Here is a 26,437-nt window from a genome sequence, read left to right as displayed (position 1 = left end):
GGCCTATGCTGTAACCGAGTCAAGGCTCAACCAGCGTACATTTCTCGCGTGAGCCCCGATTCTGAGCAAACAGATTAGACAGGATGTCGACTCTGTAGCACCAAGACAGTTCGCTTATGTCTTGGCGCCAAGATCCAAAGAAAGAACGTGAGCTCCAGTCCGCCTACCCTCTGGACGCTGCCGAAGCCGCTAGTAATCCAGACTGAGCCTTGACGAGAATCTCTGCCTAGTGCTTCTAGGCTATAACCTTGCGTCAATCCTGTGATGTGAAACATCGCCCGCACGATTTGAATGTCCTATAATGGAGCGGCCTTGTTGATGGCCGGCACGATAATCTTTTGTATTAGTATAACACGAAGCTACCGTAGCAGAGTTTGGCGTGGAAACCAGCTCAGTTTTTCACGCTGTGTGAGCGTGATAATCGGTGGCGTGATTCTGTGTGTGGACAGAATGTTTGTGATACGAGWTCTGAGTTGCCCACTCGAGTCCTCGATGTACAGTGTGAGAACTTTCGTCCCGTAGAACATCTTACTCCCCTATAGCGTATCTGACGACAAATTCTCGGGCTAGAGTGCTAGTACCGTTACCAGTAGAGTTTGTCCATGCGAATGCACTCGTTCCTAGGGAAGGCTAGGGCGCATGTTTTGCTCCGCAGTTTACCGGTAACGTAGTTGATGGGAAGCTGGCCAGACTCCGAAGCTGGCCACTTTTTTCTTGGCAAATCACTTGAAACACTATTTACGCTGCGCTACAACAATACAACTCAAATCTGAATCGCTAGAATCCTCTAGAATATCTTCTCCTTCGTCCTCCTCGAATTGTATAACCGGGGATGGAGTACGACGCCGTTTACGAGTCTTTTTCTTCGAGCTTTCTGCTTCGGCTTTTTAGACAACGTTGAGGATTTCGGACGTATTAAAGACAAAGCGGCCTTTTATAGCAACCCGCTTTCTAGTTTTACGTTCCTTCCGGTATTATAAAAGAGCCTATTATTTAGTATTCTCTTTACGGAGAAGAGTGTTCTCGGTATATGTCTTTTCGTAAGAGGACGCTAGCCGAGAGATATACCGCTTTATCGGTAAATCGAGAACTCCGCCTTTTTTCAAGGTATTATTTAAAGCTACGTTTACTTATTATAACTTAGTACCGTCTAGAGGAGAGCTTACTAATAGCGAGTTATCTAAAAGAGAAGTACTTACTATAGAATATTACCTAGAGCCTTAAGGAGTAGCCGGAGTCTTAGGTATCTCGAGAGTAGAAAGGATAGTAATTAGACTAAACGGTAAAAGACTAGTTACCCGAAAGCTCGAGAGGAAATTCCGAGATATAAAGGCCTACTCCCGTACTTTAATATAGGCCTAAATCTACTCTATCTTAGGTATTTATCTAGGATTAAGGCGGGAGACTTAGTCGGTTTCTTCGCTAAGCCGGGCTTTTAGAGGGCTAAAGATCCCTACGTCGAGAGGCTATAGTATATACGAAGAATACGGCGGTAAAACGACTAAATCTATAAGGGAGTAGTAGATAGGGATAGATAGTATACCGAGTAGTAGGTTTACGATTATTAATATTACTTAATTAAGAGTAGGGTATCCTTAAGGATCCCTTTTATTTATCTAATTCTAGGCGGAGTTAGGGTTAATTCGGGGCTATATAGGTTCGGTAACCGAACGGCTACGTAGGCTTAGTAGAGCCCTTAGCGTCGGCCCTAAATTAGGCCTAATTTTACTCTATTCCTAATACGAAGCTTTAGCTACGTAATTAGTCTACGTACTAGTAGCTACGCCGTAGCGTACTTAGATATACGCGAGGCGCTCTAGTTTAGATATTACTAGATAACGCCCGTAATACTACGTATTCTTAATTTAAACGTTTACCCTATTTATAGTAGATAGTCTTAAGGATATAAAGACTCTAACTTTATAGGGCTAGAGCTTATAGGGTTACGAGAGGGTAGATAGTATAGTACGATACTATTTATAAAGTAATATATTAATATCTCGAGCGTCTTATATATAGTAAAGCCGTTATAGATTAGAGTCTAGGTCTTAGGACTAGCTATTTACCGGAATTAAGGATTAAACGCCTACTTTAGCTACTATATACTAAATTTAGAGGCATTATATCTATTTCTAGAGTACGCGTAATACTATCTAGAAGTCGGAAACGTATTTTATATTCTCTAATAGATTAGCGCTACCGATTAATTAGGAGTAGTAGCGCCCTACTATTAGTACTAATAATATATCTAATCGCGGTTACTATCGTCTACTTTATATCCCCGCTTTTATAGTCTAGTAAGTCGTCTTTACTTCTAAGAGAATAAGCCGTATAGTATATCTCTCTACCGACGTATCTAGAGATATAATCTACTATAGCTTTTAACTATAGATTATAAGGAAAGCTCTTAGTTAATTACTATCTACTAATATTATTAAAAGTAACGTAGTTAATAGAGAAGTAAGCTAGACCCTAAAGCTAGCTACCCTTTTACGTTTCTTTCGCGCCTTTCTCTTCTTCCTATATAATACCTTTACTTATTTATTATATATAGCTATATATTCTAACGAGGATATATTAGCCGTAATATCTATGTTTCGAAAAGGCGGATATACTTCTATCTAGAAGTATATAACCGCGTTTAATATCCTAAGGTCTACGCTAGATTCCCGCCTCGCCGGTATAGTATCTCGATCTATAAGCTACGAATACGAACAATACCTTTCTACCGCTAAAGAGAAGACTCTTATACGCTATATCTCGCGTTTATCTAAGTAAGGTTATCCTATTTCGCCTTTACTTACCTAAGAACTCGCGTTTAAAATCTACGCCTCCTAACTCCTACTTTTAATCCCGCTACCTCTACCGCGCCTACCTAGTAATTAGTAGATAGATAGGCTACGATAAGGATATCCTAAGATAAGAGGAGCTTAGTCTAGATAGCTAGAGGCGAGCCGGTTTTAAGGGACGTAATATATAATAGTAGCGGCCTATCTTAACGCGCTCTCTATACTTTTTACCGAGAATAACTACCTCTCTAAGGACGTTTATAACGTCGACGAGTCTAGTTTCGCTATAGGAGTAAGTTAGACTATAAGAGTTCTTATTAATATAAAAGAGAAGACGAGCTAGAAACGGATACCTAGGCGGTAAGAGTAGATTACGGTTATAGAGTATATCGGAGCCTCTAGTATAGCCTTACCGCCGCTCTTAATCTTAAAGGCAAAATATATAAATACCGGGTAGATATCGCCTTCTATACCGCCGAATTAGCGTTTTAGTACGAGTAATAGCGGGTAGACTAGCGATTCGTATACGTACGAGTAGCTTTTGTCTTTATTCGACCCGGAAATAAGGCGAGAGGACGGTAGACGCCGGCTTCTTATTCTCGACGGATACGGCTCGTATCTTACGGCTAAGTTTATTCTATATTATCTTTAAAACGTAATAGATTTTATTAGGAATAGAGCAAAATCGGGCCTAATTTAGGGCCGACGCTAAGGGCTCTACTAAGCCTACGTAGCCGTTCGGTTACCGAACCTATATAGCCCCGAATTAACCCTAACTCCGCCTAGAATTAGATAAATAAAAGGGATCCTTAAGGATACCCTACTCTTAATTAAGTAATATTAATAATCGTAAACCTAGTACTCGGTATACTATCTATCCCTATCTACTACTCCCTTATACGGTAGTATCTTATAGTTCTTAACGATGTCTATACGTAGCGACGGCTTTAGCTTTACGAGGAACTAGCGTACTAACTACGCTTCTATATAATCGAGCTAGCTCTCGAGGACGTCTAGTTCGAGCGCGAAGCTCTTTACTATCTAATAGTCCCCCTATCTTATCCTCTTATACTCTAAAGTAACGCTAAGCTAGCGGTTCGCTAGATCGCCGACGGCGTTACGTACGAAGTCTTTAAAGTCCGCCTAAGTATACCCTCGCGGTAGTTCTTCGATGTCGTACCGATTATACTACGCCTCCGCTACGTCGCCGCCTAGCTATATTACGCCGTATAGGACCTTTACCCTATCGTCGCTATAGTTAGGGCTCGAGTTAGTAAAGATGATCTTTAGGGCGCGAAGGAACTCGCGAGACTCCTTAATCGTGTCTCCGAGGAACGGCTTCGGGTCCTTTATCTTCGGTCTACTCCCTCGCGACGCGTACGCTACGCTTACGCTACTTACGCTAGTCGTATCGTCTAGCTAAGATCTAAGCCGCGAGATAGTATCGAACTCTACTAGCCTACCCTAAACTAGCGAAGGCGTAGCGGCTACGTCGAGCCGGTCTCGCGCTTACTTTATACGCTATACTTCTATCTAAAGTTTCCGTATTACCTCTTCCTCCTATAGCGCGTACTTCTCGCCTTCGAGGCGCTAGATCGCTTCCGCTACTATCTCTTACCGATCCTCGATAGATAGCTACTTATTTAGTACCTCGGCGCTACCTTACTCTTTAGTAATCGAGTCGCCCTCCTAAGGTTCGCCTTCCTAGTCGGCGAGAGGGGGCTACGCTAGCGTAGCGGCTACGGCTCGTTAAGGTAATATCGCTTAGGGTTCTATAGATTACTACCCTCGATTAGGTAGAAGAATTAGAATTATAAGGGTATAAAGATATAGTAATATATAGAACTCCCTAAACCTCCGGTTTAGATCGAAAAACTAATTCTTATATATCGCTAAGCCTATATTACGCCGGCTATATACGTACGCTAAGCCGTCGCTACTTAGCGAGCCTTAACTATATATATTCCCCTTTAGGGGACCCCTACCCCTATCGTCTTCGACTCTAACTCTAGCCGTTATAGCTAATAACCCCGAACTATAAGTATAGATAACCGAAGCTATAGCGGTATAAGTAATCGACTTCCTACCTAAGCTTTACTTAGTCTTAGACCTTACGGATCTTATAGCTTTCTTTTATTAGATAGACTATTTCTATCGCCTACTACTCGGTTAACCTCTACTAACTCCTTATAGGATTAGGTATTCTACCTTTATACCTAATCGTACTCTATTAACCTATTCCCGAGATAAAGGGGGTAGTAGATATAGCCCCTTAGCTTCTAAATGTTTATTAAGCTATCGCTACTATTAACTTTAACGCTAAGTTTCCTCGACCTAAACTCGCCTATACTAATCGTACTTTAGTATATATGTTTAATAGCGAGGAGTTATTAGAGAGGAGTAATTCCTCTAAGATCCGAGAGGTAAATAAAGTATTTATATCGGATATATTAGCGCGGAGTAAGGTAGTTAATAAGAGAGCGYTTAGACTTAACGGACTCTCTTAAGGCATACCTTTTATATAGAAGGCTTTAGATCTAGATGTTATACCTTAGAACGTAGCTATTTAGATAGACTACTAGATTTAAGACTCTATTATATTTACGAAAGTTCTCGATCGTAGGGCGCTACTAACCGTATAGCTAATGTTTCTATAAGTCGTAAATCGTACGTATATTAGGCTTCTTAGTTTTATAAGATAAGACTAGCTACTCGAGGGATACGCGCTATCCCTTTAARGGTTTAAACGGTAATCCGAGGTCCGGTACGAGGTAGCCGCTAGTTAATAAACTATATAAACTAGCGATTAGCCTTTATATAATAGGGGACGTAATTAGTAGTAAAGCTAGCGCTTATTAATACCGGTATTAAATAGTTTTAAAGAGGTTTTAAACCTTACCTATTCTTAAGGTAGTTAGCTATTAAACTTACCGTTAAAGTAAAGGGAATAGAGACTCCTTAGGATAGTAAAAAGCGTAAGGTTAGTATAGTTTAATCCTCTTAATATACGAACTACTAATAAAGTAAGTAATTAGCTAGTAATTAAGGACAGTTAAGCCCTCTTACCGTTCTTATCTCCCTATATTAAAAAGGAACGGTTACTATTACTACTAATACTACGGATAGAGTATAAGGGCTATAAAAGATATAGTAATATATCGAATACCCGCTAACCCCCGGTTAGAGATAAGACTAATTCTTATAGTTTAATCCTACGCTACGCGTAGTTAATACGTATACGCTAAGCCTACGCTATACCGGCGTTAGCCGTATTACGTTACTCTATTTATTACGATAGGTATTATATAGCCCGTAACTTTATTCTATTATAAGCCCTTTCTAGCTATTATATAGAGCTAAGCCCTATACTAAAGTTTATTCCTCTTTTTAAGCTAAAGGAGATAGCTCGTAACTATACTACTATATTAACGTAGTTAAATTAAAGGATAAATAAATTAGAGCGGTAGGCTACGGAGTCTAAACCTCCGGAGTCGTAATTAGAGCTAGTATCTACCTTAGAGGCGGTAATAGCGTCATAGCGTAAAGTAAGTAAGTTAGTAGAGTTATTAAAGCTTCTTTAGAAGCGTATAAAGGAGCTTAAGGAGCGTAAGCATAGCCGAGTACGTACGTAGAGGTTGTTAGCTAGGGTAGTAAGGTTCGAATTTGATGGGCTTTACGCTAATTACCTAACTAACAGGGGGTTTGCACGGACGATAAATGCCCTGTCAAGCGCGTGTTTATTATACGCTAGTAAGGGCTATATCACACACCGTTACAGCGCTACTGTAACCACTGAGTTTGCAAAGGGATCTTCATCTCCTATGCTTTCTGGCAACAGGGCTTGAAGAAGGCTTTACGTATCGGCATTCTGACAATTAATCTCGCTTGAGTCTGGCACAATCATCATGTCTACCACCCCAGCTGGCGTGATACCGGTGCTCGAAACAAAACCATCACTTGGCACTGTCGTGGAGTTTGCCTCGCTTACCGAAAAGATCATCTAGTTGGCTGTCAGTGCTTGCCGGTTCACAAGGAAGTACATACGGAGAGTGCCCTGGCCCCTAGTACGTCGTTCGAGGACCTCGCTACGAATCTTCAAAATATCTAGTAGCCTCGAGGGAGGGCAACCAGGATCGAAACGAAATACGTCCGAGGTCCTGGGCTTCTCGCACTTCGATCGCCTCGTATTCGATCGTTAGGGCTAAGACCAGGGAGACAAGGTACCGCCAACGATGCTCTAGATCTTCAGAAAGTAAGCGAACTTCACAAAGCATCCTCCATCCCAGGCTTAGAGGTTTGTACGGATTCTCGAGCAGCGGTGCGAGGTGGAAGCGTACTGCTAAGTGCTCTCTGACCAATACAAAGTTGTTCCGACGAGCACTATTGTAAAGAAAGCACACGACGGTGCGAAAATCCCATGTCTAGAGCGGTACTTGCAGGGATCTTGATTTTACGGCGATGGAATACCTTGGGTACTGTACGTACGGCCGGCCCTGGGTTGTGCTTTTGGCGAGCTATTGTCATCGGAAATGTTCGCTTTACTGCTCTCTGTGTTGTGGCCATGTCTCATCGCTCGATGGTGGATGGTAAGGAGGAATAGCCCTGTGGCGTTGCAAGGCCATGGCAATTGCGATCATCTCGACCACTGAACTGAATTCGCGACTTGGAATGAACATGATCTTGTCGGCCGAGATTTCCGGAAGGACAACCTGCATAAAAGTGGACCAGGGACAAGCAGATTTGATCGAAAGAGGTTGTGGAATTAAACATGTTCGGAGAGAATGATCTGTCGGTAGCATTCATTCATGAGTATCCCAATACTTCATCGACGCCGTTGTGGTGGTTAGATAGCTCCAACGGTGCATATCCCTTKATCCCCTCCAGACCATCACTGCACTCCTTCTCATCAATCATCCATCAATTCAGCCGCGCTAAATTCTTCTTCACGAGGCGTTCTGTTCACGGAGCCGCTTCTTTGCTGCTTTACGTGACCAGCCGGCCTTGTATATAGCTCCATGGATAGTTGGTACAGATGCAGTAACACCGTGTTCATCATAAAGATACCATTGCATTTCATCAAGGTAGGCAGTAGGCCACTCTTCAGAAACCATACCCACCCCCGAGCACACTCCGAGCTTCACTACATCTCGCAAAAGAAGAAGTCAATTTCAACGCCGGAGGACCCAGGGTTTAGCTATTTGCTTCAGCTAGTCTCAAGTCCCGACAAAATTTCTCCAATCCAGTCATAGCCCTTTTCTATGGCCCGCCACCCAACACCCAACGGATCCTCCTCAGGAAACAGATCAAATGCATGTCCACATTGCTCCGCAATAACCAACTCCACCGGAACATTACGCTTCTTCAACTCGTCTCTAGTGCCAACACTCATGGATGTGGGAATCCAATCGTCACGGGTTCCATGGACCATGAACGTCGGAATCTTGTACGAATTGTCGCGCACGTKCGCTAGGGGACTCACTTCGCGCACTTCAGAAGCACTTAGTGCGGGCATGTATTTCCAGTGATCGTGATCTGAGAGGTGCATGTCATCGCTGTGTGCGAGCTGAGTTTTACTAGGAAGCCCGCGAAGGAGGGTCCGTAAAGACTGTGCTTTCCAATTCAAGTGCAGCACGATCCGGGCGCGGGGATCCGCTAGTGTCAAAGAAAGCGATGGAGTTTTTCGGATGTTTGTTGGAGTGTACTCGGTTATGTGGTAATCGTGTACACCACTTAATACATCGTCGACTTCCTGTGGATCTTCTTCGGCGGCCTCTGGACAGCAAGGGGCGTCCCAGTCTACACACACGTAGTCAGTGCACTATTCCAGTCTGCACAGATCAAAGAATGTACTTACGCTCGTGCTCAAGATCGGTTGGAGAATACAATGCGAATACAGCTTCTGGTGGCTTGATCCCTTGTTGTGGGCCGGTAAAACCCAGACTCATAGCCAACTGACCTCCGCTAGACCAGCCAATTGCAATGATCTTGCTTGCGTCCGGCGTGACGGATTCGGCTAAGTGGATGTGAGCAAGTTCTTCACGAGCCCATCGCAATGCCGCACAGCAGTCCATATATGGCCCTTCGTAAAGCCCAACCTCGGGACAAAGTCGATAGTCCACACTAATGGGCAGGTAACCTCGTTTTAGGAGCTCGCGGACATGCTTCATAGGAATATCCTTTCGACCAAACAGCAAGTGCCCACCGCCATGGAACAACAACGCGATAGGTCTCTTCACTTCGCGTAGGTCTGGCGCTTTGGGAAGGTAGATGTCTGCGTAGAGATCCACACCCGCGCGTCGGAGCCACTGTGTCTGCTGCATCATGATGCCCGCACGCTTTTCGGCTACTGGACGAGCTGGTACTGAAGAGCTGACGTAATTCTCTTTTGTGGCAATGATCAGTCGCATCGTTCGAGCCTCTGCCGAGTTACCGTCTGTCCACGAAACATGCTTGAAGCCGGCATCTTGCAGCGCACGAGACCAGAAGGTCTCATCGGCCATGGCATGTTTTCTTCCATCGTCGAACACCCACCAGCCGTCGAGCAATCCATACACTAGATCGAACCAATACATCGAGCAAGTGAATTCCACAAGGCAAAAGACACCGTTCTCCGTGAGTGTTGGAAGAATGTTTCCCGACGTTTGTTGCGCATCTCTCGTTGCATGGATGCAGTTTGTAGAAATCACTACATCAAACCTCGAGCGATACTCCGAAGGAGGTCCCTCGTTACAGTCCCATGTCCCGAAGTGCATGTTGGAGTATTGTTTGAACTTCTTCTTGGCCTGCGAGACCAGAGCGGGAGAAATGTCGGTAAACGTGTAATCGAACTCAATGTTGTTCTTCGTCAAGAAGTCCACTACATATCGCGCCGTACCTCCTGTGCCCGCGCCGATTTCGAGGATCTGAGCCTTGCGCGTGGGTGCGTTATCGGACTGAAAAGGCTGCAAGGTACGGCGCAAGAACTCTGCTAGCAGGCTCGTCGTAGCTTGAGCCATGGGCGACCTATCGTAGTTCTTGGCCAACAAGTCACGATGGGCCTGTTTTCCAAACAACAGTGTCAGTGCATCTACTCTTTCGGTGATGCAATCAGCGAGGCAACATCCGGTGACGTGGAGCAATTCGGTTTCGTCTGCGTGTTCAGGAAAGGCTTGCAACATTTGGAAGTAGAGGGCGCGAGAATCAGTGCCGTCTAGACGCTTCGACGTCCTGATGTACTCCTTTCGGTTGCTTCCTGCTGAACCGGGCCGAACAATTCCTCCATCGGCGAGGATGTCGTATAACCGGTCAAGAAGTCTCGAGTATTTCTGTGGCACAGCCAAAGCGGGAACCGGGCTACCTAGAGAAAGATTTTTGAGATCACATCCAAGTGCTTGGAAGCACTCTGCGGTATAGGCTAAGACGAGCCTTCGTTGCGTTGGATACACTCGCCTCCAAAAATCAGCGAAACCCGCATCCTCGATGTAGCTCTGCACCTCTCCGCGGACACTTTCAAAGATCTGTGCTGCTCCCATCATCTTGTATGGCTTCTCGACATAGTGTTGTTCGTCGTCACTGATGCCAGTAGATGTTGAAGCCGATACAGAGTCGACCAGATCAGACCCGTCATCGCTCGTCACTGCGGTGGTTGTCTCCGACGAAGAATCAGCGCCAACTTCCCAATTCTTGGCATCATCTCCAGTGGGTTCTGTATAGGTGCTGCCGGCACATCCACGGCCTGCGAGATAATCAACCATTGATTTCGTGTCGGTCAAATGTTCGAGATCGCAGGTGGGAAGGTCGATGTGGAACATGAGACCCACGTCCCGAATGGCTTCCATCATTAACAGCGAGTCGACGCCAAGATCGTCAAATGTCGCATCCCACCCTATGTCTTCCCTCGGTACGTCAGCGAGCTGTTCGAGAAGCCCACACAAGTCATGGTAGATGCTCTGCTTCCTGCCCACGCGGCATGCTTCCGCTGATGTCGCTTTGTCCTCTGATGGAGGGCTTGTGTCGGCGTTTGTAGTCTTCTGGGGTGTGTCTTGTGGTGGGGGCCTTGTAGCAGACGGAGTCTGTTCGACGACATCGAGTGCTTGTAGACGTTGAGGCGCCGAGCCGGCTACGTCTTGGCGGTGGAACTGGGCGCCGAGGATAAAGACGTGCAGGTGTCCAGTAGCAAGATCATAGACAAAACAGTCATAGCTGAGTGTTGCATGGGACGTTGTAAGGGAACAGACCACCTTCCATCCGCGGGAGCTGTCCACGGTCCAGTCATGGACCCGGCCCCATTTCATGCTCTCGATGCTGGCCAGACGATATCGAGTAGATTGTTCGATGTCGTGCTGGAGGCAGTTGGCGTGGATGGCAGGGATTTGGAGGAAGCATTCAATGCGTTGCATCGGACGAAATGCCGGAACTGTAGGGGCCGAACACTCTCCCACCACCGTGTTTCCCAGCACCGTCACGCTTTGAACCAGCTGGCACTGGCTTGGGTAGACGCCGATTTTCGAAAAGAGACTGTAAAGAATGCGACCCTGCAGTCGATCGCTCTTGCAATTGCTAGCAACGTCGTCGGCAATGGTGACGGGGACCAGGCGTTGGTAGCGCGCCAAATCTGCATGGACGGTGCTGTTCACGGGGCATGTTTTGACTACACCATGTGCATATGTACCCCGATCAGACTCGCCAGAGGAGGCAAAGGTAAATCCCCAGCCACCGGGCACGGGTTCGAGAGAGAGGAGCAAGTCCTGGCAGGCCAACCAGTCGATGGGCGGTGCATTGATTGCCACACATTCCGGTGATGCGTCCGTAACATTGACCTCCAGCTTCGTCAGAGCAGCGRCAAGAATTTCGAGAGAAATGGTCGCGGGCGCTGGCAGAGGCGATTGGAAGTCGAAACCCTGGGTCAACGCTGCGTACTCGTCGCTGTCCATCGACACGGCGAAGCAATGCACCCCGTTATGGCCCGAGGTGGAGAGGGGCGTCAGGAGTTGCTTCTCCGGCCTGTCATGGATGGGCGTTGCTGCCTGCTGGGGCCCCGGTTTCGAGAGCTTCAGCCAGTGAGGAGAGTGATCCCACGAATACGTGGGCACGTGGAGTATGCTGTGGTGGGCATGCGTCGAGGCATGGTAGAACCAGCAATTCACCGCATATCCTCGCGACCACAGCGCAGACGTCGTGCTCGCCACAGCCTTGGTGGCATCGCGTATAAGCTGCTGGGAGAGGAAGGAGGACGAAGATGATGATTCGTCGTCCGATCCCGCGGCGGAACGACGGAGCATCGAGATGATGCCGGAGCCCGATCCGGCCTCTAACCACGTGCACTCGCCTAGTCTCCCGCGAAGCCGATTGGCGGCGGCGGCAAAGTGGACCGGCCCGCGCGTGTGGCGAACGATATCCGCCGGGGTGGGCGCCTTTTCAACATCTTCAACCTCGTCGTCAGCCGTGCACATTTCCAGGGCGAGCGTGGGCGATTGCCAGGACAGCGACGCCGCCAGTTCGTACAACGCATCCAGCAAAGGGTCGGTGAAGCGGGAGTGAAAGCCGTACGGCACACGGAGGTTCTTCCAGGACGTCGACGCCGCCTCCAGGCGTTGTTGGAGTCGCGCTGCTGATGCGCCATCGCACACAACCACCTGCGACGAGGGGCCGTTGTAGCAAGCAATCTCCCAGCAAGCCTCATTCTCATCGTCGAAAAGTTCGCGTACACGAGCCTCGGAAGCGTCAATGGCCATCATGAACCCTCGCTCGGGACCCCAGTGGCTCTGGAGCAGTGCGGCGCGGCCAGCGACCAGTCGGAGTCCCTCCTCCACCTGCAACGACCCGCACACGACCCACGCCGTGAGCTGGCCGAAGCTGTGTCCAATGACGGCATCGACGTGGAGACCGGATGCCAGCCAACTCATCGCCGACGCATATTGCACGGCGAACAAGGCGGCGTGGAGGACGACGACGTCGGCAATGGGCGCGTCCTGGAAGATGGCCGGATAGATACTGGGGTGACCCTGGGCGCGAAGAATGGCGTCGCAGCGGTCGAGATGGGAGCGGAAGGGGCCGGGCATCTCTCCAAGGCTGCGATCCAGCCCTACGCGGTCGCTGGTCTGCCCACCGAAGCAGAGCACCAGCGGTGGGGCATCCCGTCGCTTGGTGATGGACGCCGCCATGGTCTTGGTGTCGGAGAATTGTCGGACCAGATCCGACATGTCCGACACGGTCAGGTCCAGGGAGTAGGGCAGGCTGTGGTCGGTGTGCCGCGCGAGACTGAGCGCCACGTCTGCCACTCTCGAGTCCACATTCGTATTGCCCTTGAGCCAGGCAAGAAACCGCGAGCCGTACCGCCTCAGACTCTCGGGACTGGCGGCGGTGAGGTGAATGGGAAAGGACGTCGGCAGAGCGCAGCGGTCTTGTTGCGGTTGTGCTGCTGGCCCTTCGGCCAACATCAAAGCCGCATTGCTCCCGGCTGCACCATAATTGTTGACGCAGGCGGTGATTGGCCCTTCGCCRAGTGCCACGGTTTTAACGGGGATGCACATGCGGTCGGGCTCCAGGGCGGGGACCCGGGTGTTGAGGGTCTTGAAGGATGCCTGGGGCGGAACAGCACGATTCCGCATTTGCAGTAGGGCTTTGATGAGCCCGGCCACTCCTGAAGCCCCCTCAAGATGACCAATGTTCCCTTTGACGCTGCCAACATAGAGCGGTGCGGCACGGTCATGGCCCCCAAACACCTCTCGGATGCCCTCCAGCTCGACGGGATCTCCCTAGATGAATGGTCAGTGCAAGTCATTATATCGTCGATACTCGCACAAAACTCACCACGGGCGTGCCGGTACCGTGCGCCTCCACAAAGGTCAATGCCTTGGCCTCCAGCGCCGACTTGTTCAAAGCGGATGTGTATAGCTGGGCCTGCGAGCCAGAGTGAGGAACGGTGATCGGAACACAATTGTTGCCCTGGTTGATGGCAGACCCGACAATGACGCCATGGATGTGGTCGCCGTCTCGAACGGCATCGTCCAATCGCTTGAGCACGACCAAACCGACACCCTCCCCTCGACAGTAGCCGTCGCCGGCAACATCAAAGGATTTAGTCGCTCCCGTGGGCGACAAAAATTGTGCAGCAGCCAGGTTCTCGTAGTGGTAAGGGATCGCATTGATCGTTGCACCCCCAGCGAGCGCTGCCGAGATGTCACGGGTCTGGAGGGCTTGGCATGCCGCGTGTATGGCCACGGCCGACGATGAACAGGCCGTGTCGAGCGTGATGGCTGGCCCTGAGAATCCGAAATGATGCGAAATCTTACCGCTCAAAAAGGCACGAATAACACCAGTGGTGGAATACGCAGTCGGGGGATGCGAAGCGATGTTGGCATCGTAGTCGGTGGAGCATGCGCCAATGTAGCAGCCTATTGACCGCTCACGACGATCAAAAGGAAGAGCGGAGAAGTAGGCGGCAGATTGAAGTGCTTCGTATGCCACTTCCAACAGTATTCGTTGCTGTGGATCCATCGAAACGGCTTCACGGGGCTTCTTGTTGAAGAATCTATGGTCGAATCCCTTGATATCATCGAGAAAATTGCCCCAAAACTTCATGCCGTCAGGGGCACGTGGATGTTCATCGTTTGGGTCGAAACGATCTTCTGGCATCGGGCGTAGCATGGACTCCCTTCCGACCAATAGCTCCCAGAGCTCCTCGGGCGAGTTTGCCCCGGGAAGTCTGCATGCCATACCAACTACCGCCACGGAGTGATCTGGGTAGTGGTGATTTCTAGGGTGACGTGTTCCGAGCCCAGGTATCGCCTGCCTGACATCCTGGCTCACTACCTTGTGCCTCTTGTTCATTTCAGGGGGGATCGCATTATGACCGATCATCAAGATCCATTCGCACTTGTCTGAACTGAGCGATGAGGCTGCGGCAGTAATGGTCGAGTACCATTCAACCTTTTGCGCTATGATGCACCGGAGCACCGCGCGTGACAGGTCTGCGTCGTCGATGAACAACCCAGTTGCGTTTGAGCGCGGCAAGCTTGCGTGAGGTGCCTCGATGCTGGCAGGTAGTGCCTTGCGAATGGCCTGGATGACGTGAGCATGATCCTGGGTGTGATAGCGACCATCTATCCCACACTGCTTAACAGCTACACCGAGCGAAGATAAGGCTGCGGTGAGTTCGTCTCGACTGCGGTTTGGGACAATGACCGTGACTGTGTTTTGATCGAGCACAATKGCAACATACGCCCCATCGTACTTTTCGACCTGCTCTTTGACCGCATCCGCATTAACCTGCGCCGTATTCCATCTGATCACCAGGGTTGCGGTGTCGGAATGCTTTCGCTTTTGTTCAGCGTAGTCTGCATCAATCCAACAGCCAACGGCGAATGCAAGCTGGACGGCCCACGCAGCTGTGCGAGCGATATCTTCCTCGTCTTTGGCAGCGGCTATGGCGAGCGCGGAGAGCAGTCCGCCGCAGCAACCCTGAAATCCGCCTGTTTCTCGTACCGCTTCCGCCAGGTCTTCATGGTTGAATTCCTTTTGTATCAAGTGACCGAGATAATGCAGCACATGTGTGAGCACTCCCAACGGGACAATTACTGCATTCCATGCTTGTTGCTCTGTGGAAAGTTCACTCGCAAACTCTGGATCAGTCAAGCTCGACGAGAGGAGCTTGCTGGCGACAAGGCCTCTGGAATCCACAATGGAAGGGTCTGAGGCTGATTCTTGAAGATGGTACCATGTGCGCTCTAGGTTTTGTAGCGCCGTGATTATGGGACCTGAGTGTTGCCATTCTCTGAGCCTCTGTCTTATATTGTCGAGCCTATCAGCAGTAGAAGGAAGGAACGTTAATGGTCCAAAGACGACGAGGGAGGGGAAGACTGCAGTGTCCGGCATGGCGTGTATCACCATCACTAGACCGAAGGTGAGGCACGGATGTTGCCAAAGGAGCAGAAGATTGAAAAGGGCGAGACGATGTCAGACCAAAGTGGCTTGMTAGAGCCCAAGAAATACAGAGAGCATGTCGCCACTAAAGCCGATCTATCAATCTCGATTGCCCACTTCCAGATGATCCGACGTCGTCAGAAGACTGCTCACGATTTTAAGCCGAGTGGAGGAGGCCTGGGAGCATGCCGTCGACGCGTTTCGGAAAGCATACAGCGCATTACTCGGCAGGCCGACGACTTCGATATTGACACCCCTCTTGATCCACAAGCAGAGATTTCCTGGCTTTGCTGCAAGCTTCCAATGCACGAATCGTAGGATCATACTAGGATGTCGGCAAACTTGTTGAACGAATCCCTGCGAAACGACGGATGCGGCGAGCTACGGTCGATGCTGCATTTCGCGTTACCACATGCATGCGCAGTGTGAACATAGTGACGTTTGGTCTTGGTGGGTTTCCGAATGCTGCTCGTCGGCTTTGACTCGCGTGAGCTTCTCTGAACGAGACCGAGTTCCCACTGGACGMAGGATGCCTGTCAACGAGCCGCGACAAGGTAGATCAGAGGGAGGTCCGTGCGAATTGAGTTCAAGGAGAGCATTCCGGCGTGCTGAATCGTCCCGATTTGTTGCGAGTCATTTGTATGCTCCGTCTGCGAGTCATTGAAATATTCCGATTTCAACATAGCGAGAACAACATCTCCGCAAGGATTCAGATGCCCGTACGTCTCGTACACAATACTCAAGCACTAGTACGTTGCATTTGCAAAAGTAGCTCACCGAGATGACGACGCACATTTCTTCCAGCCGCACACCTAAAATCGAGACTTCTAGACAGATCGCGATCGTTGGAGTTGTTCTAACAGGCTACCAAGTGTGTTTGTCTGTGTATCGAAGGCACATTCGAATCTAACAATTTGTTCATGCTTCGACCATCTTTCCATTCTATTACAAACATATCAATCACGTTCCCGCTATGCATCCACACCATGAAGGTGAGTTGGCACCCAGATGTTTCGCGAGATAGTAGAGTAGCGCCTCATTTGTTGATTAATGCGTGGCAGATACGCTCGCGATGCAAGCTCTGGCCTTCGACTGGGCACACAGTTATGATACCAAGGTAAAACTTCCCGCTCTCGACCCGTTCCAATCCTCTCTGATCAGCAACGAACAGGATTGGGGCTTATTAGCCTCGATCCTGAGCCATGAGTTGGACGTCGACTACAGTCAGGTGACAGGATCCAAGTGCAAAACTATGACCAAAGACGACTTCGTGGCTATGTTGAGCGATAAGACACTTCTCGGGAACGATCTCGTCAGCACACATCATTTGATTGGAGCGAGCAAATACGAAATGCTCACGGAATCATCTGCCATTGGTGTGCATCAGATCCGCGCCGCCCACCAACGCTACACGCAGTCGGACAAGAAAGCAGTTGCTGCCAAGGGGCATGGTCACGGCTTGATGCAACACAAATATCTGAAGACTCCGCAAGGCTGGCGAATCGCTGGCATACGGCCGATAGTTTATTGGAACGAATACGATTTTGACAAAATCTTTGTTTAGTTTTCGGAAGCCTTCCATAGATCAATCCACATTGGTTTGAGCCTCGCCAGATAAGAAAACCAGACGTCGGTCAAGAATGTGTAAACCAAGTGATGGATATTTCACGCACGTGAACACCACGAATTCGAGAGTCTATGGGTCGACTCTATCGAGTAATTGCAGTGACATGATGCACTTTTGCCCTGTTGTGATTGCAGTTCGACCAATTGTTTTCCCTACTTTGTACAGACAGTCTTCCTGTAACAAGCTTTTCTAGATCGACGCTTCAAGGATGAAGATTATCACATCAATGACGGAATGGACATGACTGCGTACTTGGCTTGTCCCGTGTTCTCGTTTTGCGCTGTATTATTAATCTTTTATGAATCCTATGTTCGCGATCTGGCTACATTATTGTCCATCTATCAAGACCACAGATCTTTAATCACTGAGACGAGTGCGCATCATATGGCTCCTCTCGAAGCGCTTGAAGACTTCATCATAGGGTCAGAACGCTCCCAGTCGCAGTCTGATCACTGTCCCATTGACGTAGGCGTTGTGGGAGCGGGTATTGGTGGTCTGACGGCTGCGATTGCATTGGCTAGAAGCTCACACAACGTCACGGTAAACCCTGCCCGGTACCCATGTTTGAATTTGAGCTCAGACTGACATCGTATCAACCAGATATTCGAGCGGTCCAAGTTTTCCAACGAGGTGGGCGCTGCAATCGTTGTAGCTCCAAACTGCTCTAGGATTCTTGACTACTATGGGTTCGATTTCGAAAGAGCAGGGGCTACTGTCCTGACAGAGGTCAGTCGAAAGCGAAGAGACGTATATTTTTCTCTCTATTGACAGCCGCGAGTAGATGGAGTTTATCGATGGAGCAACCTTGGCTGTGAATCACCGGGTCCCGTGTGACCGTACGGCGGAAAAGTATCACGGAGAGTGGTACGCACTGCATCGAGCAGATTTCCACGCCCAGCTGAGATCCCAAGCTCTATCCTACCCAAATGTGCAACTTCATCTAGATGCCAAAGTTGAGAAGGTGGACACCTGTGGAGATTYGGTTTTGAACAACGGCCAGACTGAACACAAAGATCTCATCGTCATTGCAGACGGAATCAAGGTGAGATCATAGCAGTGTCGACGCACCTCTTCCTAACACGATCCTAGTCTGAATTCGCACATTTGGTCGCAGGACATCCGGTTATCAACAAGCCCGCCGGGCTACTGATCTTTCGATTCTTGGCTGACACTAGCGAAATTCTTGCGGATCCCAGGACACGTTCCTTGTACGAGGCCAACCCTCAGAACAAGATGTTTCTAGCGGCCCATGAGGAGCTGAAATTGATCGGTTACCCTTGTCGAAAGTACTGCCTCACCAGATCGATAGGGATCCAATAACCAATGCTAACGACGAGACTTCAGGGGTACACTTCAAAACTTCGGGTTCTTCCACAATGATGACTTACCATTCAATGATGAAGGTGTATCACATTATCTCCAAGTCACTTAGTATACGCATGGCTAATACGCCATGGCAGTTTGGGACATCGAAGCTACCATGTTTGATGTTCGAAAGCACAGCGGGCGCCTCAATCCAGCCCTCGAGGCTCTATGCGAACATGCTACACAGCCCAGACAATGGAGGTTGATCGAACGCAACAGACTCATCGAGAATCTCACCAAAGACAGTGCAGTACTGATAGGAGACGCTGCGCACCCGCTGCTACCATGTACGTCGGGACCTACCAAAAATGACCCAAAGTCTCGCATCCGAGGTCGTAATTAACGGTCTGCAGTTCAGGGTCAAGGTGCCGGTATGGCCATTGAAGATGCGGCTGCACTCGKCGTCCTGTTCTCGCAGCTCGCATCCACCAAAGAGATCCCGTCGCGGTTGGCGCTCTTTCAGGAACTCCGTAGAGACCGGGTTTGCGCGATGCAAATATTCTCGAGACAGCAGCAGGATAGCATTTCCATGCGCGAGGCGGAAAAGTATGTCAGAGGAAAACTCCCGAGTAAGTCGGTATATGCTCCCTGCGTTTTCGAAACAGGCCCCTGATTCGATGTAGCATGTCCCGCAGATTACCATGAGTTCGGCTTGCGACCCGATCTGATCAAAGACGCCATTTCTATGTTGCGAGAGCATCTTGCGGCGGATGCATCGAGCTTGCGTCCCTGATAGAGCAGCGATCAAGTAAAGCACCCAACGGAGCCCCCAATACCATCTAGTCAACCGTTTTCTCAGATGGTTTGAACATCGCCCCTGTGCAGATGTTCAGGTAATGCCATGTCTGGGGTTTGCAGGCCCATATCGGATGAGAATAAATCAAAGGCTTCAATCGATAACTATGAGAATAAACGGTATTCGAGGCTAGTCAAATGTACTGATCTCCACGTAAAGATACAGTCATTTACAACTGGATCGGCGGCCAATGGCATGTTTTGGTGACTGCTGATGTTGCAATGGACCATTCGAATCGATTGATGCCAGAGCCGAGTGAGTCAATCACCCACGGATCCATCCACAGCATCCAATGATGAGATTCACAGCTCAAGCTGCAGACCCTTGACATGCAAGGAAGAGCCGTAGTCGGGATAAGCTCCTCATACATGCAGGGGAGAGCCGTAGGCGGGATCAGCTCCTCGCACATGCAAGGAAGAGTCATGGGCAGGATAAGCTGCTCTTCCGTAACGAAGAAAAAGGGGTGGAGCGGATCTGAACCTCCTTCTGGGATGATCGACATGGCCCGCGGCACGAGGTTGGTAATTCTGCCGTCACGTCTACGCAAGCGAGGCAAGCTGCACGACCATGTCGCTACATCGACACTGTGCCAACGACGGCCCATACCGGAGACGAAACCCTGTTACGATTCATGGATAGATCTTCAGACATGTGTAGAAGTGCCTGTCTGACCGTTGGCACTTGCCGATTCAACCATGACTCTCGAGGCTTAATCACGGACGTTTGAGTGAGCAGTGAGTCTTCGCCGACGCTGCTCGAAGGTAAAGCAGTGCGGTAGGCAGAACGTCTTTTCAGCTAGCATTACTGCGTGACCGCRGAGGATTCAACGACTAATGGGCAAACGAAGTGTTGCGAACGTGGTCCCGAAGGCTTGATGATGGGACTACTTCGGCCACGCATCCGTCATTCGAAGCAACGGTCTCATTATCAAAGGGCGCCTTCTACAGGGCACGTCTTCACATACCGAAAGCTTCCATTTTGCGAAATCACTTGTTCTTCGCTTATAAAACTCTGGACACGAAGCTGCCATGGCTACAACCAAGTCTTTTCAGGTATGTGACTATATGTTGCCATAGATGCTACATGCAGCCGTGCTTCTTGCTCACAAGCCTAGGACTCCGTCAATAAGATCATACTCGACCCCAAATACCATGAGCCTCTCACTCTCGTCAAGGCCATACGCAATGGTGTTGTCTATGGAATCCGGATTCGCTTCCCACATGCGCTCGTGCTGGTCTTCCTTTTCGGCTCTGGCACTATGAGTGAAAAAATAAGAAAGATTGCCCGGTTGACTAGGCAACATGCCCAGTGTCTTGCAAACTTCGCCTTTATCTACAAGCTCCTCTGCATGTTGCTAAAGCGTATTAATCGCGGCAAGCAAGAGCCTAGACACAGCTTTATCGCAGGTCTTCTCAGCGGATACTGGGTTTTCGGCCGCGACAAAGTAGCTTCTTCAAGCGTGGTGCAGCAAATGGTAATGTACGCGATGGGTCGAGTTATAATGGGACTGGCTAGGTATACTGTGCAGATGCCGGAAGAGAAGACTACTACTAGAACTGGCGGATATGGGAATAAAGACTGGCGGCGACATCTTCGCCGTGCGGGCTGGCCGGTCACTGCCAGTTTTTGTTGGGCTACTATCATGTGGCTGTTCACATGGCACCCCCAGCTGCTGCAGCCTACCATGCGAAGCAGCTTGACATACATGTAAGTCTTCTAGCTTCTTGGCCTCCCAGACATACCGAGATTGTCCACTCTGGAAAGCAAGAGGCTGACGCATTTGTTGTTTTTCCTAGATACGACAACGCCGAGAAATGGGACAGCTTCGAAACTTTGCTGCTCAGGAACCAATAAACCACTGGTTTGGAATGGTAGAAGAAGCAGCCTGAAGAGATTTTCTGTAGTTACAATAGAGCGACTGGATTGACCTTCTTTTCCCCAGTGCTCGTTTGCTGTATCAACATGAAACTGCTAAACACATGAGTTGACAAGGAAGGTGATCTGAAGAAGGCCGCGTACAAAGCAGCCCTTGCAGGATCGATCCACTTTACAACACATGCAGGGTGTATATAGAATAGCAGAGATGCGGACGAACTTGAGATTGATCGATGTTGTTTCATTTTCAGACCGCAAACTGGGATAGACAACTTGGAGACTGAATGATGCCGGGTTCTCTCCAAGAAGGGGCATCATATCTCAACGTCTTGAATCTTCGCACGGATTCCTAGGCTTCCCTTCTTCGGCCTTGGCTTGAAGCTAGCCCGAACTAGATCGATGTCGGATCTGTCAGTCTCGAAAAAGGCCAAGTCAACACGCTTTACCAAATTCGCGATTCCCAAAGTCATGATCGTATATGCCATTTGTTGTCCAACGCATACGCGGGTCCCCCTTCCAAACGTTACCAAGTGTCTTTTCAGGTCGTTTCGTGTGGAAGGATCCATCCAACGCTCGGGTATGTATTCCCATGGATTTGGGAACACTTCGGGATCGTGTAAGACGCTCAATGCCTGGATGGCGACCCCGTATCCCGCGGGGACGACCTTGTCGCCAAGCGGGAATGGCTCTCGAGGAACACGAGGCAGCCGAGTCGGGGTTCCATAAGATAAACGAAATGCTACGAAGAAGGGTCAATAGTGTATGCTGCAGGAGACCGTTGAGATGACAAACCTTCTTCCACACAGGCCGATAGGTATGGTAAATTTTCCAACTCCATGAGTGTTGGAGCCGAGCTCTTGGGATCGGTCCATATTGCGGTAATCTCATTCTTCAGCCTCTTGTATATAGCTCGGTCGTTCACGATCCGGAATGTAGCTCTTTCGAGCGCCGTCTTGCTCGTCTCTAGCCCGGCAGACACGATGCTCAGACCTTCACTGACCAAACGCTTTTGCCGGCGCTCCGAATCTGGCAAATCTGAATGGATAAGCTCATACATGATGTTTCGGTGCTGAGCGTCCTCGAGTGGCTTGAAATCAGCCGATTTAATGGTGTTGACGTTCGACTCGATCTCCTACAACAAGATTAGTTACGGTCACCACCGGGGAGACAATGCGACCAATTTACGCTGAGAAAATCCATTGCGCCAGCGCTACCTGGAACCAATGTCCTGACCAGCCAATTTGGTATGAAGTACAGGGCCATTCCGATCACTGGGAAATGGGGGWCGCAGTCCATTATATCTGCGAAAACATCGACCTGATCTAGAAGTGGGCATTTGAAGTCGATGGCCGTATCGATCCAATTGTACTCTCTGTGGAAAGCATAGTGTGATATCGTGTCGGCCACGAGACTACGAAGTCATTAGTTCGGCTACGCAGCACAACGGGCCTTTCCATGTCCACACTTACCAGCCCCACATATCGCCCACATTCAGCACCTTATTCTTTCCAGCGTATTCAGATTGCAGGCGACGACACATGCTGTCCAAACGCTTCTGGATGTACGGAGCGAACGCGCTGACACGCGATTTCGTAAAGTACGGGTTGATTGCAGCTCTTCGCCGACGGTGAAGATGATGGTCTGGAGTCGCGAAAGCGGAATTGGGTTGGCCTGCACGCCATTTCAAGTGATCTGGCTTATCATGATGAATCTGATGGGAATAGATCTTGTCGTAATACTGGAAATCATTCACGTGTATCTCCCATGGAGTGATGCGCACGAACGGGCCTTCGCAGATTCATCGTTAGCCATTGCCTTCTGATATCTTATAGGGACTATACAATCACACCGTATTGTTTGTGCAGTTCATCGATGTGGAAAGCAAACTGAGAGCCACCTTTGTGAATGAACTCGTAGTAGAACTCATACCAACTGCTAGCGGCAGCAAGTGTTGGACCAGGGAACTTGGACAATGGGCTGAAGTACACTCGATACAGGAGGACACCTCCGTAAAGCGATAGAGCCGCCAGTAAGACGGGGCTCAAGCTGAATCCGTGTTCGGCATATAGGTCGTGTACAGCCATGGTTGGTGTGAATGTTGCACGAAGAGTTTGGAAACTTCAAAACGAAAGGGATCTGAAGKGCCTGTTGCTCGAGAACAACTTCCGGCAACCCAAAGACTTGCGCAGTACCAGTCAGCAACATGGATCACGATTCACACCAAAAGCCCACTGTTTTGGGCTTACGGCGAGGAAGCAATTCGCGGACCTAGTCATGTTTCGTCGGCACAAGTGGCCGAAGCCGAGTCAAAGTGTATCAACGTGACACGCCATCCAGATCTGCGAGCGTGAGTCGACGCATCCTTAGCCCATGTATKTTCAGGATGGCTGTGCGCTTCGATAACTCCGCAGGTACCAAATGCACCTGACCATGCCGGAATGTCTTTCCACTGATCTGACTCGCCAGGAGATCCGAAAAGTGTATTTTCGTGCCATTGGTCGAAGAGATACGTTGTAGCAATCGAAGACGATCAATGAGCGGGGTGTGCGCATCATCCAGGACCGAACGGAGGGTCTTTCAATGCCACACACATACACTACTAGATGGGGCCTTCGATTCAGGGAGACGTAGCTGAAAACTAATGGGAAACGGAACGTTGCTAGTCTGGGGGTTACTCGACAGGCCTGGCCATGTTGGAAAAATGTATTTTCATCATCTTCGAATGTGATATCATCCTGTGTGCTATCATCTCCGAACGTGTGATATCATCTTCGAATATGTGCTTCATATTGGGTCTTTACTATGGCTCTCAGAACACTCCTTTCCCCTCCTTTACCCTCGAACAAGGCCTGTTCTAGAACTTATGCGCGGCCAATTTGGTGATCACAAGTACGGGAGGAGCGTTTAATCCAGAGGTCCGTATCTAACAGGCGGGATAAAGTCGGCATGTACCATGTTCTTCACTTCTTCTGGTACTGGCGCCATCGATTCAACACCCTCCAAGAGAATGACCTGCTGGCCTGATCCAAAGTGGTGGATACGATGACAATGCAGCATACTTGCTGCCGGAAACGTAATTTGGTAGCGGATGACCGTCCACGCCCCATGCCCCCCGTTTAGGCGGCATCCATCGCGTAATGGCGGATCGATCAGATTGAAGTCTTTCCGATAATGTTCGTGCTTCATCGCTTCCTCCACGGTTTCGAACGGGAACCCGCCATGACCCATTCCTTGACCGAGTTAGCGGAGTACGTTTAGCGCAAGAGCACTATGCCACTTACCAATGATAAATGCCTTCATATTATGCTTGTGAAAGGGGTGCATCGCCGTTACTCCTTGGTCGTTCTCAAAGATTATGTCTACGACAGACCCGTTCTGCATTGTACCCTGGGAGCCGTAGGTTGTATCGCCACGAGAGTCAGAGTCCCAAAGGAGCGGGGGCAGAGACTGTCGGAAACCTTGGTGAGGTGAAGAGTGAAGCACCCAAGTTGAGGGACCGGTCATCTTGACTATGAACTTCAGCGTCGTGTCCGAGTGATTTGGTGGAGGACGAAGTGGGAAGGGGGCAAGGGCCATCTCCTCCATCCGCTTGGAGCTTCCCGAGATTAGAGTGCCATTCAGATGGACCCATGGCTTCGTTGATGGAACTGTGGTGTTTGTGGCGTCTGCGCTACCCTGTGAAATAGGTGAGCGTTGCCCAAAAATGAAAGGAGCCCAAGAATGACCTACAACGTGCTGATGGTATCGGAGGATGCCGATGCCCTCGATACCTTGTTGAACACTTAGCGAGTGTAGACGAATGGCGTAGTCTCCTGCCTTCTTGTCCATCTTGACCAAGATGCTGGTTTTACGGTTAGTTACAACGTTTGCAAATATCAGATCATTCTCACCTGATTCGCTCGCCCAAGTTGACGTTGATTTGATGAACCTTTTGGGGATGAACAAATTCGCCGTCCGCGGCGATGACAAAGAAGTCGTGCTCGTCGATGCTGATAGATAACTCGTGATGAGCACCTATTTGTCATGGTCAGCAGCTGAACTTCGGCCCAGACCTTGGAAGCACGAACCAGAGTGGATGAAGTTAATCCAAACCCAATCTTCATCCTTCTGCTGTTGCACAACTTCTAGCGGCGCTTGAGTAGGCTCGCATTCGAGTGGATTGGTGAACTCGTAGCCAGGAACTTGATAAATGCAACCCAGCGAATTACGATCTGGTCCCATGGCGTCCTTAATGTCCCGGGTAGAATGACAGTATGTCCGACCTCGGTCGTTCAAAGTCAAGGAGTTTGAGCACCAGGGAGCAAAGCCAGTGTCGCGGTACTGTATCAGGAGTATGTCCATCCCTTCCGCGTTCCAATCACTCGTGACGATATGGTGAGGGTTTTCTTCTGCTTTTTTCATGGCCAGGAGGTCTGGCTTGGAGTCCGATATGAGTCTGTATGGTCGCTCGCGCGATTCCGCGGGAATGATCCAGATTGGGCCGCGCATGCCCTGGCGGAACGTACGATGGTCAGCGTTTCGTTAAAAAGTGCGACGCCAAGTACTTACATCCGCGAATGCAGGACCGAAGTGTCCGTGGTAGAAATATGAGCCATACTGCCCCGTGGCAGTCCAGCGGTAGGTGTAGTTGTCACGCGGCTGGATCGAAAACTTTTGCCACGGCGATCAGAAACGTGTTTGTAGACAATCGCGTCGGCCAATAGGAGAATTAGCAATGACTTACTTGCGTTACCCCCGGGACACCATCGTTCCACGGATGGTCCACCTGATAGACTCCGTGCCAATGCATTGTAGTCTCAATGGCAAGCTGGTTGCTGACGAATACTTCCATCTCGTCACCTTCGCGGACCGTTAAAAGCGGCCCTGGGCTTTGGCCGTTCATGTAGTACTTTGGACGTCCGTGGCCATCTGCATAGAAGGGATGCGGTATTAGAATGGAGAAATGGATACAGTATTGTGAATTTCCGCAGGCTTGCCTTTCTCTCCCCAAGCGGAGGTAATGGTCATGTTGTATCGCCAGACATGTTTCGCGTAGGTGGTGGTAGCCCAAAGCAGGACTACCAAGACTCTGATCGATTGCAT

General features: G+C 49.5%; 6 protein-coding genes; 3 read left to right on the top strand and 3 right to left on the bottom strand.

Moving 5' to 3' along the window:
- Positions 1-7,992: 7,992 nt before the first annotated feature.
- Positions 7,993-15,644, bottom strand: RCC_03448 (related to polyketide synthase; the record flags this gene model as incomplete). XM_023768734.1 has 3 exons in its annotated part: positions 7,993-8,585; positions 8,644-13,525; positions 13,581-15,644. 3 exons carry the CDS (start codon positions 15,642-15,644, stop codon positions 7,993-7,995), a joined length of 7,539 nt encoding a protein of 2,512 aa, XP_023624502.1.
- Positions 15,645-16,665: 1,021 nt separating this feature from the next.
- RCC_03447 (related to scytalone dehydratase) lies at positions 16,666-17,256 on the top strand (the record flags this gene model as incomplete). XM_023768733.1 has 3 exons in its annotated part: positions 16,666-16,684; positions 16,754-16,809; positions 16,864-17,256. The coding sequence occupies 3 exons, from the start codon at positions 16,666-16,668 to the stop codon at positions 17,254-17,256; spliced, it is 468 nt and encodes a 155-aa protein (XP_023624501.1).
- A 297-nt stretch (positions 17,257-17,553) lies between these two features.
- On the top strand, positions 17,554-19,417 carry RCC_03446 (uncharacterized protein; the record flags this gene model as incomplete). XM_023768732.1 has 8 exons in its annotated part: positions 17,554-17,859; positions 17,920-18,045; positions 18,101-18,361; positions 18,409-18,605; positions 18,664-18,722; positions 18,780-18,971; positions 19,038-19,253; positions 19,308-19,417. 8 exons carry the CDS (start codon positions 17,554-17,556, stop codon positions 19,415-19,417), a joined length of 1,467 nt encoding a protein of 488 aa, XP_023624500.1.
- A 1,091-nt stretch (positions 19,418-20,508) lies between these two features.
- RCC_03445 (related to peroxisomal membrane protein 4) lies at positions 20,509-21,334 on the top strand (the record flags this gene model as incomplete). XM_023768731.1 has 3 exons in its annotated part: positions 20,509-20,532; positions 20,595-21,187; positions 21,277-21,334. The coding sequence occupies 3 exons, from the start codon at positions 20,509-20,511 to the stop codon at positions 21,332-21,334; spliced, it is 675 nt and encodes a 224-aa protein (XP_023624499.1).
- A 335-nt stretch (positions 21,335-21,669) lies between these two features.
- RCC_03444 (related to cytochrome P450) lies at positions 21,670-23,439 on the bottom strand (the record flags this gene model as incomplete). XM_023768730.1 has 5 exons in its annotated part: positions 21,670-22,094; positions 22,148-22,487; positions 22,541-22,766; positions 22,825-23,143; positions 23,205-23,439. The coding sequence occupies 5 exons, from the start codon at positions 23,437-23,439 to the stop codon at positions 21,670-21,672; spliced, it is 1,545 nt and encodes a 514-aa protein (XP_023624498.1).
- Positions 23,440-24,259: 820 nt separating this feature from the next.
- On the bottom strand, positions 24,260-26,437 carry RCC_03443 (related to laccase precursor; the record flags this gene model as incomplete). XM_023768729.1 has 8 exons in its annotated part: positions 24,260-24,585; positions 24,637-25,030; positions 25,085-25,196; positions 25,246-25,369; positions 25,423-25,846; positions 25,904-26,005; positions 26,079-26,263; positions 26,332-26,437. 8 exons carry the CDS (start codon positions 26,435-26,437, stop codon positions 24,260-24,262), a joined length of 1,773 nt encoding a protein of 590 aa, XP_023624497.1.

This window comes from Ramularia collo-cygni (assembly GCF_900074925.1).
Source record: "Ramularia collo-cygni strain URUG2 genome assembly, contig: RCC_scaffold04, whole genome shotgun sequence".
In the NCBI taxonomy this organism is placed as follows: domain Eukaryota; kingdom Fungi; phylum Ascomycota; class Dothideomycetes; order Mycosphaerellales; family Mycosphaerellaceae; genus Ramularia; species Ramularia collo-cygni.
Note: the sequence above shows the minus strand (reverse complement) of the source record. Positions and strands in the feature narration are given on the sequence as shown.